Here is a 12,176-nt window from a genome sequence, read left to right on the forward strand (position 1 = left end):
GTTAGGGCTTTTGCCGGTGGTAATTATTTAACGCAGATGGTAAGTGGAAACATACCATAAAGTGCACACGATTGGTGACTTTTTGTTTTAAAGTTTCCTTGTTTATACTTTAAAAAATGGTTTAAACCTTTAAAAAGTTATTACGGGATGTATATTTTCATCCCGCCTACAAGTAATATTTACACATGTACTAACTTTCCATTTGTATGTTTAAGAATTCCTTGCTTTGTGACGATATTGGTTAGAAAAAAGTTCTCTTGACTTTTGACTATTATTTTCAGTTTAGTACCTATATCAACAGTATTTGGTAATTTCTACCAAATGTTTTGGCCAAATTCAGTAAATGCAGGTTTAGTATGTTTACAACCAAATTATTTAGTTCCAAGAACCAAATTTGGATTATTTTAACCAAATTTTTGGTATTCCCAACCAAATGCTACTTATTTGGTCATTATTTGGTCAAAATTACCAAATGCATATTTGGTACTGGTAACCAAATATTAGGTTCTTGCAACCAAACAAATCGTAACCAAATGATTTCGTGCTGGTAACCAAACGTTTGGTTGGCACTATATTGACCAAACGATTTGGTCATCAGCATTTTTTTGGGTCAATCTGACCAAACCTCTTTTTAAGTGTATTCCGTAGAAAATATGAAAACTTGATTTAGGGGCTGTTTACAATATTTGTAGCCCCAAGATCACAATCTTTTAATCAATTATTTGTTTCGTACAATTCTTTGTTTCGTAATCAATTATTTGTTTATTGTAGATATAGAAAATAAATTTGAACCAAAGTACCATATTGAATATAAGATTTAAAGCCGAGTAATATTGAAAATCAAGGTTTTAAAGTAAAACGATTTAACTACATATTTCGATCAGAATGATATTTAAAGCTACCTAACAAAGATACTAGGGAATCTTAAAGTACAGATAACCACTGTTCCATACGAATAGTCAGTTCTATAAAGCAAGGAAACTAAGTAGTACTTACTCCGTAATCCAGTCCAAGTAGGCTCTGAAAATAAAAATAAGAAAATTTAGACATTTTTAATAACTAAGAATACACCAATATTTACGTTCAGGATCGTACACAAAATAAGAAGGCAGTGCGAAGGGTTTCATTTCCGAGACATGTTGGTTTCAGTAGACGCTACAAGTCTTTTCCGCAGCTGTGTGGAGACAGGTTTCATTCCACTGATATAAGTGAATGCAGGTGTCTGCTTTTCCATAGGCACAAACAAATGAAGACAAATTAAATCTCAATCTCTTCAAAAATATATTGTTTTTTGCATTCAGAATGCGGTTACATTTTTATTATTGAGTGTTCTAGATGTAGAATGAGTGTAAGGTAGTTTGTGAAAGAGGAGTACTTTGAAATTATCTTTCCCTAGAATGATTATGTTAGTTTCGTTCGTGAAATAAATAGGGAAGGAAAAATAACTTGGACTTGGCTTTTTGATGTAACTTTATTATTATTATTATTATTATTATTATTATTATTATTATTATTATTATTATTATTATTATTATTATTATTATTATTATTATTATTATTAGACTTTATGAAAATAATTTTATACACTTGCTGAAATGATATTGTCAAGACGACAACACAACCTGAATTACAGTTATATGATCGTTTCGACATAATTTTTTTTTTCATATCATATACAGCATATGTCTAATGTCCCTGATAATGGTACTCATACAATATCGAAACCAGCACGTAATTTTATTTAAAACATGTTGTGCAATATCTTGTTAGTATAATTTTAATTCAAATTTGTAAAAAAAAAATATTAATATTTTTTATTTTAATTTCAATGATTAGTGTAATCTCCGTGCGGGATAAAAAAGATATTGGAGACTTCTTGATTAAAAGGAATAGAAGTGTATAAACATTCCATTGCAACTTAGTTACTGCTCAAAATAGAGTGTAAATGTCTTATAATATAAACTGAAGACTGTAATTCCAGTGATATTCCACCGTAAGAAAGTTAGAGAAAGATCAAGCTTTTCAGTGTTCACGATAATTGCCAATTTTGAAACAATTACAGTAAGAAAGTGGAAGTATAAAAAAGATAATTTATTTTCAACATTTTAATTACGTGTTTATGTTACTAGATATATTTGTTGGTAATTACTCAGATTCTTTTGACAGTATTTCGTAGAGCAATGATTTTGGTATTAGTATTGTTATTGCATCATCCCACTTAGTTAATACAAATTATACACAGAATAAGTAAAGTTTACACTATTTTGGAGACGAAGGAAATACAGAATTCTAAGTATCACCATTTTGTAAGCAAACTGTATTAGGTGTGTAATACGCCGTATAACCTCATTTACTTTTGTAGTAACACCGCCCTTTTCATAAAACCACTCCATCTTACCTGCATGATAAAATATCCTACAATATTTCTGGATATAGGACGCACTATCACCTAAAACTTGTTTCTGAACATTGGAGGAAGAAAGAATTGTTTTAGTTTCATCACCAACGTAAGTGGTTGCTTTACTTTTCAAAATTACAATAACGGTTTCGTTTTCTTATTCAATGTTTAAACTTTTCGCATAAAAGATTCAAAATTTTTCACGTACTTTTAATAAAATTTTACTTAAAGTAAACAACATTTCAATATAAAAGGACATACCACACACTATTAGATTCACTGTTATTAGTAACACTATATTAAGTATATCTACCAGGAACATTCTAGTCTTTCTCAGGCTTTTAAAGCAGAAACAAATTTTCTTTATAAATCAACAAATACTGTAAAACCATGTGGTTTCTTCCTGTATGTACTGACCTCAAATTATCAATGGTAATAAAAAACCTGTTACCTGATAACGTTTACTTATCTATTTCTCTTGTAAAGTACTTTATTTCGCTTTTAAAGTAATGTTGTCCATCGTAATCACACATGTTGCCCATGTATTACTAAAGGAACTTTATCAAGACTCAGTATAAAATACTTGTTTTGTTTTTGAATAACAGGAAAAGTTCTGATAAAATAAAACACGTTTTTGTAAAACAAATTAATTTTCTTTATGACTTGTCATAAGGTGAGTTTCTGAAACCTTGCTTGAAAATTCCTAGGATAAACTTAATTATGTCAAATGCTTATATATATATATATATATCTTGGTGCTGAAAGTTAAAATCCATATCAACTAAATGAACTGTAAGTTAGTACTCGATTTGTTGTAAGATTATCTCATCACTAGAAACTGTGAGTGTGTGACTATTAATAAAACCAAGAACGAGAAAGAAAAAAGGAAAAGAAAATGAAGGTAAACATTTTTTTTTTAATCTTGATTATTCATTCTGATAAAAGGGGATATGGTGGGTGAGTGGTAGATTGCTCATTTCTGGCCACGAGAGATCTGGTTCGTTCCCAGATCATATTAATTTGTCATGGATAACATCGTGTTCGTGAGTTGCAAGAGAATGGGAGATTGGCCATTACGTGAGATCAGTCAGTGTCAGGAGAGATATTAGTGCGTATGGACCTTATGCAGAGTCGTTCTGACGCGTGATTAGTGCCGCACTAAATAGTTTGACTAACATATGTTTCCTGCAGCAGTCACGTCTTTAGTATGATGCTAATCATACGTCAAAACGACTTTACATAAGGTCTTACATGTTTTAGATTTGCATTTTAAGACTTTTCAGCACACTTGATCCGAGTGACACTTCCGAACTCTTTTTATTGTCTGAGTAGGAGGCAGTATGTACATGTGAGTGGACCTCCTAAAAGCACCTTCCTTGTGAGCTCCTGGATTGCAGTATGGCCCTGGGCGTAAAGAGTGCAAACAGCTTTGACACAGTACCATAAAAGATCAACATTTCAGACTTCTAGGAGACATACCGAACGTAAGAGACGTGTTGACAATGGTAAATTGATGTTAAAGGATCTTCTTTTGAAGAATTTGAACCCATTGCACATTTAAGTCTCTATGGTTTTCGGTCAGACAATGAACATTTAATAAACATAAGAGCTTGTGTAGTATGTCAATTTCAAAAATTATGACCATGACAGATTACAATAACAAGAAATTGTGTAAAATCTAGTCCCGCGATCAAATAGTAAATTCAACCTTTCAAACTGTCTGTGATGTTCTATAAGCTGTCATGTAATTATACTCAGCACTAGGGGAGGATCCATGGGGGTGGTTCGCTTCTGGACCCCCAAAACTTCCTAACTCCACATACATTTGAACACTTTCTCTATAAAATTGTACTGTACTTGCTTAAAAGGGAAATGATCGACGTAGCATAGAAATTAATCTGACACTTCATCTGTATTCTGTTTCTTCTAAACCTAATGTAGTTCTATATTTTTTTCTGAAAATATAGGAGAAAATATTTTAGAATGACTTACCGTCTTTTCGGATGCAAAATAATACCTATACAACACTACACAGACGTAGTGGCCCGTAGTATTGGACCTTCTTCAAAACTTCAACCCCTTTCAACAAAAAATTCTGAGTGCGCGCCTGCTCAACATTACACATAATTGTAATATTACGTACACATAATTATTTCATGGTTATAGTATTTTATTTCATGGTTATTTCATGGTTAGTTGTATTTTTACGCAACTTGATGCAAAAATAGGCCAGAAGAGAATTCAAATGTTTGTCCAGAGTCACATCACCATCACAGTTTTAATTTTAGTATACAATTATGATTTAATCACAGATTTTGTTAGGGCCAAATAACCATATTATCAGTGAATACTGTGAAAATATACTAGTTTTCGAAATTACAAAAAAAAAGTGTCCGAATATAAACCTTCAATCTTGCTCATAGGATCGACCGATTCGAATGATTCAAACAGCGAGAAAGCGAAGGGCTTCTACTATCGTATTAAGTCAATGTGTGTATGATTTTGCGTCATGGCTTCCAAGGCAAACCGGTTTTCGGAAGGCTATGAAGGCTACTTTTCCACGCCAAGATTTCGTGACACTGGTTCTAAAACAGTTCAAGGAATATTGACGTATATTGGGATCAACGGCCATCAAGAACATAATTAATCGACATAAATTCTACGACGTTCCAGCACTTTATTCATATTGTAAGTGGAGTAGAAAGCGACGGTGTACTGTGGTGACTCCATCTACAGCTCGGAAGTTGCGCGGAATGACTCTGGAGGAAAATCTTCCTATAGAAGGTATGATGACAAGATGATTTCACGTGACAAAATCAACTATTAACCACAACTTACGTTGCAAATTAAAACTCCTGATGGTGTTTAACCCGAGACAGCGCAAGGGGTGCCTCGGAGGCACCCTGGTCAACTTTTAATGCCATTATTCTTAATAGATATTTCCTGCGCTCTAGAATTCTTCCATCTCTTTGAAATATGCCCTCTGATTGCGTTTCCTAAGCCCAAGGGGTGCCTTTGAGGCTTCTATTGAAGTATGTACTTTTCTAATTATTTGATACTTTTCATTTTTTATTACTATTGACAAATGATTTCATAGCAATGTGGTGACTAGCCTTTCCTATTAATGACGGAAAATACAAATGGTCGCGGTGGGTTTAGGTAGCTTGTATATGCAGCAGGGAGTCTCAGAGGTGCCCCTTTGGTCTTTTAAGAGTAAAATTAGCATGGGCTTTCTTGGGTTAAAATTTGTGGACATGTCCTTACTGTGGCCCATCGGAGCTAGAGAAAGACCCATTGCAGGCGCATCTACGAATGCCATCTATCCGAGGAAAAGTAGGAGTTTGTTGTCACAATCGATGAAGCATGGACTTATCTATCTGATTCTGGCAAAGTTCGAGCCGTAACGCACTTTCTGCAATACTCAAAATCCCTTCCTGACTTCATCCTTTAGTACAAAGGAAGTTTCTTGAAGAAGTTTATGTTTGTCGTGGGATAGTGATGTAAAGGCAAGTTAACGATTCGACAGGTGCCTAAAAACTGCAAAATCAACTCCGTATTTTGTCAGCAACATATCCTCACACCAATTTAGACAGAAGATATGCCCGATTTTATGGAAATAGAACAATTCAAGTCCCTGTGCATATGGATAAGACATCATTACATACATCCGGTTCCACACAGATTTCTACAACAGTTGGCGGAAGACATCTGCATCAGGGCTATTTCTTTCCAGGACATACTAGTCACATGTCAGTCGCATGGACTCTTGTGAGGTTAGCCTATTGAAAAGAACTCTTCCGTCTTGTTATGTCACCACCATTATTCGTGGCTTTTGGTAACCCTGCTAGGAGGAATCGTTCAAGATTAACTTACTTCAATGGAAGTTATTGTGCAGTACTACTGACAAGACACATTGTGATTACTCAGGTGCGCCTCGTGACATAATTTTTCAGTAGTTCACAAACGTTAGAAACTAATACAGTACAACCCCTTAAATCCGAACCCCGGAAATCCGAAAACCCGGCAAATCCGAACACGTTCTCAGGAAAAAAAAAAAGTAACTACAGCTGGAAAACTAACTACAGCTACTTATTGTTGCTTTTCCAACTCCGTACTCCGCCGCTAACTTTGTCAAACTTTCGCCGTCATCTAAACGTTTTAAGCCTTTTAACTTTTGTTCCACGGTACACGAACTGTGTTTACGCTTACTCGACTCAGCCATTACAGTACGTACTTTTAAAACGTCAATTCAAGCTGTTTATTAGAATACGTAAACAAATATTTACCGCACAAACGCTAAAACACTTAACACTTAACTAACGCCTTATTTATACGTACGATCTTCGTATTTATAATTCTATTCCTGTGAAATTTGCCACAAATATACATTTCCCGATTATACACATAGTATCAGTATTAAAGGTATCCTGCAAAATCATTATCTAATTATATTCTTACAAGAAGACAGTTAGAGATATGCAACAATCATTTTGGACATGAGTGTACACCCGCCAGTCAAGATCACTGCCCTTTCGACCACTGGGCCACCCTGTCTAACCTCAGTCGTTGTTTTACCACCGATTCAGAGACGAAATAAGTACGTAATATTATTTCCCGGGTAATCCGAACCCCCCGAAATCCGAACAGGCTTCAGCCCCAATTAGTTCGGATTTGAGGGGTTGTACTGTAATCCTATAATTCTCTTTCAGTATTCTAAATAAGCAAAACGATAAAATCTATAAAGGTAATCACATACTCTCAAACATAATAAAAATACCCATTCATAACAAATAGTCCATTTCATTTATATATAAAATCAATTCTGCTGTCCCTCGGGACATCCAATTTGTCAATAGCTCTTTTGAAGTCTACTTTTGAACATTCTTTCTCTATCGGTACTATAGCCAATACACTGAGATGATTTTGAATTATGGTATTTCTTAAAATACTCCTATATGTTTTTAATATAATAGAGCAACTTTAAGTTCCTGAAGTTGGAATATCAATATCCACTATGATTTTCACGAGTTCTCTTGTATGCTGGAAGATTTTGTCTTTCTATGGATTCAGCATCAATTTCGCTTCGATACGATTATGACATATGCATTGGACTCAAGATCCCTGCTGAGCTTCCTCCTGGCGAAGCGTTTAGCGTAAGCGCCTTTGGTGTAGGAGAGCCGGGTCGATTCCCGGCAGGAGTTCATGTGGTTCGGATCCCACGTCGAGTTGTAGGTCCACGTCTTATATATCCTTGCTGCTGAAAGATACTCTAAACTTAAAATCTAATCAAATCGAGACATATGCTGTCTCATATACTTTAATTGCCACGTATGCTGCTTTTTAGAATGTTAACAGTATACAAGTAACATGGAATGCACCAAATTATTATGACAGTTACAGAGTTGCCTTTAATTGCGAACGTTTTGTCCATATATTCTTGGATTGTTGTCTCAAGATATTCCATTACTCTTTATTTTGTATTTACGTTCTGTCACAGGTTAGACTATAAAAGACGAGATGTACAGTTTAAAAATGAGATTGCTATAATGCCTTTGATGCTTCCTCACCGGGAATTGAGCCCGGAACTTGTGTAGTCATTAGATAAACGAGGAAGGTAGGACATTTTATGAAGTCAACCAAACCGTTTATCACACCAGAGTTACCTGAATCGGACTCGCAATGAAGACATGCAGCATGCAATCAATTAAAAGTGAGCGAATGTGACTTTTTTCCACAAGATTGTTATGAACTTTACTCGTAAATATGATCATGCGAATAAGTTCTGATCACATATTTGGCGTGCTTAGCAGGCGCATACCAGAAAGTTTTATTATTATGGGTCCAAAGTTTGAAAGACTAGTATCCAATACTATTGGAGGTTCTATACGAATAAATATTCGTTTGTAGATGCTGTGACAAACATATTTGAATTATTCATGCCTTCAAAAGCTACAAGACTGCCGAACGAGAATTTCAAGCGTAACTTTAAAGACTCTTATAGAAGCGAATTTACGTATGTTAGCCAGGGCAGAACTCAGTTCGAATGAGTGCACTCTGGAAAACTCAGTTTCGTTTGAAAGGGCTGCAGGGAAGCAAACTGGACCCTACCTGATTTTTATATATTTTGTAAATTAGACCACGAGGAACACGAATCTAAAAAAAATTGACTTTCCGAATTTCGGAACTCGAGATATTCGAACGTAAAGTGACCAAGGAAGCAAACTGGACCCCACCTTATTTTTATGTATTTTTTTGTAAATTAGACCATTAGGAACACGAATCTGAAGGAATTTTGACATTCCGAATTTCGGAACTCGAGATATTCGAACATAAAGTGATCACGGAAGTAAACTGGACCCTACCTGATTTTTATATTTTTTGTAAACTAGATCACGAGGAACACGAATCTGCAGGAGTTTTGACATTCCGAATTTCGGAACTCGAGTATTAAAACTTAAAGTTTAATATAGACGCTATGTATCTATATGAAAAGACACAATATTCTCTATACGAAACGTAATGCAACAGCTACATAGCTGGAAATTTAATAGGCAATCAAGATCAACAAAAGCAAATCGAAACTTAAAGAATGCACAAGACAATGAAGGAATGAAGATTAAAATAGGAGATCACTGGTGGAAAAGATGCAGGAATTCTGTTACTTAGGGAGTAAAATGATAAGTGGCAATGGATGCAAATATGATGTAAAATCCACAAAAGCTCAGACGAAGAAGGCATTAGAAAAAAAAACAATACCATTTAACCAGAAACATCTATAAAAGCTTAAAGAAAAGTCTGATAGAAACATAGGATGGAGTGTGGTGTAGTATGCATGAACGGAAGAAGAAAAACAGAGAATAGAAGCATTGAAAATGAGGAACGATAAAAATTAGATGGCTGGTTAATGAATCAAATGAAAAAGTGCTGGGAATGGTAAGAGAAGAAAGAAGGATACCGATGAATATTTCGAAATAAAGATATAGTATGGTTGGACATATTACCCAGGTATAAGACATGCAGAAATTGCCCCATATGCTATAGAAGAAAATAGTTGAAAAAATACCGAGATTGAAATGTACCGAACAAATAACACAGGATGTAGCAATGAAAGAGTATCTGGAAATAAAAAGTTTGGCTCAGGTTAATGAGAGATACAGAGCTGCATCAGAGCAATCAAAAGTGTGTTAACCTGAGGGGAGTGCGCATTCATAAAATACAATACTTTTAAATAATAGATGTCCTAACTTGTAAACCCAAAGCTCATACCAAACTTTACAGCAGAGGAAAGTCATTAAGAATAACGTAAATGCAACGTGTAATGATACTTTGTTATTTGAAATATAATTGTAATTAAAAAGATTTTTAAAAAATTGAACCGACTTCAGAAAATCACTAAAAGACATAAACATTAAAAGCTCTAAAGGACAGCCAATAATAATAATAAAACGTCTAAAACCAGAAAATCCTATAAAAATATTTTGAAGTGATGCCATTTCAAACCTAACAAATTAATTCATTCTAATAAAATTGTTTTGATTACACTGTTATGAGATACTAATATGTCTGGTTGACTTTTAAAAAAATATAGACATTAGCAATAAAGTTGAGGAGGAACAATTTGGGTTCAGGAGAGGTAAGGGTATAAGAGATGCAATTGGATTATTAAGAGTGATAGGTGAAAAGTTTATGGAAAAAGTGAAAGAGGTGTAAGTGGTATTTATTGATCTAGAAAAGGTTTTTGACCACGTGAAATGGAAACTGCTGTTGGAAGTTCTAAAGAAGGTTGGGTTAGACTGGAAAGATCGAAGACATATAAGAAACTTATATATGGACCAACAAATAAGTGTTAGAATAGGTGAGGAAATGACAGAGGAGGGTGCACTTGGAAGGAGAGTTCAATAGGGATGCTGTCTCTCGCCTACATTATTTAATAGTATATCTATGTAGAAGAGAGTGAAAAAGAACCTACAAAATGAGGACGGCATTTCAGTAGGAGGTAGAATGAGAAGGAACTGTACCATGAGGGACGAACTAGAGGGTATGGTGACAGGAAAGAAAGGGAAGGGGCGAAGGAGACTACAATTAATGGACGATATTAAAACAGAAAACTCGTACGTGAAAATGGAGAGATAGCAGAAGACCGTGGAGCATGAAGCTTCTCAATTCCAGCAAGTGATCTGCCAATAACGGCAGAATACCTAATGATGATGATGAGCAATTTATTATTTTCGCTATTAAATACTTTATTATTATTATTTTTGTCTGGTTTCCAGCACTTGTATTTTTCTGTGTTTTAGTGCTTTTTTTTAGGTCGGTTCATATATTTACCTGCTAAAAGAAAATTTTTATTTTCTGCTTTTTATTGCATTTTGAAGTTCGGTTTTTCTTTTTTTAAAAAAATATGTTCTTTTAGCGTGTTTTAAAAGCTTTGGTACGTGCGGTAACTAGTTTGATCCCTTGCCAATTAAATTTGTGGTGGACAACATCATGCTCTTAGGTTTTCTCGGGTACTACTGTTTCCTCCCGCTTTCTTATTCTACGTATTCTTCCATCATCATTCACTAGCTTTATTCATTATCTCCCTTAACCTAATGGGCGTTATTGTGGGACATTATACTCAAGGATATTGATACAGCTATTCATTATAGATAAAAAAAGAAACTTTCCTTGGAATCATAACAAAAGTTCATATAGTCTAAAAATAAAATTGCGATTTGTGTACGAGATAGTATCAGTGTTCCAAACTCCAGGGCGTTTAAGTTTCAGCAGATTCGGCCTAACGTAATTTGAGGCTAGCAGATGTACAAAAAGTATTGAAATTTTTAGAATCAGATGTAGGGTAAGGCGAGTAAACTTTCCGTAAAACTACGCTACATTTTACAATTTTATATGTACTATATATGGACAAGATACGTTCTCAAAAACAACAACCAAAAGATGGTTCTCTAGTTTTCATTCTGGAAATTTCTGTGTTTAAGATGCTCCTCGTAATAAGCGAACAATGAAAAAATAATAATAGATGATATTTTAGCAATAGTTGAGTAAAAAAAAACGTGTAAACAATCATGACGTCACCAATGATCTAAACACTCACCACAAAAAAAAAAAAAAAACAAAAAAAACAAAAAAAAAACACTTGGAGAAAGTTGGCTAGGAAACCTGCATAATCTCTTCGGTTTATGCAGTTCTTCCTCTTTTGCTGAGTTTCAAATTGCAGCAGATTTCAGAATCTTTTCTTATTAGGTGTTGCATGAATTACTTGAGTCTTTTAAAAATAGTTAATGAATTATTAATTGATTTCGAATATTTTATTAGGAGTACTTATTCGATTAGTGAGAAGGTGCTTGAGGTCCCGGGTTCGATCCCCGCCTCCGCCAAGTGAACTTTGTGGTGGACAAACACCGTGCTCGTGGGTTTTCTCGGGGTTCTCCCGTTTCCTCCCACTTTCTTCATTCCACCATTTCATTCATCTCTCATTATCACCGTCTCCTTTAGCCTAACCGGCATAACCGTGGGACGTAAAACTTAAAGATTTCATTTCATTTTCGATTAGTGAGAACCGGATGGAAGTAATGGTTCTTGATACAATTGCCAAGATCGGCCAACATATCTATAGACATACATAGTTATGAACATACATTTCAAATTGAAAACTTCTATTTTCGTTCCCCAGCGTGACTCACTCCAGTATTCACCCTATCATCTTTACTAAAATCTCACAATCCAATAATAAGTTCATCCTTATATGCAACCAGAGTGAGCACAGGCTCTCCTTTAA

The 12,176-nt window shown here is 34.7% G+C and overlaps 1 protein-coding gene and 1 long non-coding RNA gene across 2 annotated transcripts in view; one reads left to right on the forward strand and one right to left on the reverse strand.

Annotated features, from left to right (window-relative positions):
* LOC145664095 (uncharacterized) overlaps nt 1-2,766 on the reverse strand; it is a 59,052-nt gene extending 56,286 nt beyond the window's left edge. Inside the window, exons 1-2 of the mRNA XM_081730444.1 lie at nt 2,660-2,766; nt 997-1,020 (exon numbers count right to left, since the gene is read on the reverse strand). Coding sequence (XP_081586570.1) covers nt 997-1,020; nt 2,660-2,720 — 85 coding nt within the window. The 5' untranslated portion in view covers nt 2,721-2,766. The remainder of the gene's footprint in view (nt 1-996; nt 1,021-2,659) is intronic.
* LOC145664097 (uncharacterized) overlaps nt 1-12,176 on the forward strand; it is a 285,281-nt gene that overhangs the window by 42,244 nt on the left and 230,861 nt on the right. The window lies entirely within an intron of this gene.

The sequence above is a fragment of the Thermobia domestica genome, chromosome 11, assembly GCF_964235325.1.
Source record: "Thermobia domestica chromosome 11, izTheDome1.hap1.1, whole genome shotgun sequence".
NCBI classification, from domain to species: Eukaryota; Metazoa; Arthropoda; class Insecta; order Zygentoma; family Lepismatidae; genus Thermobia; species Thermobia domestica.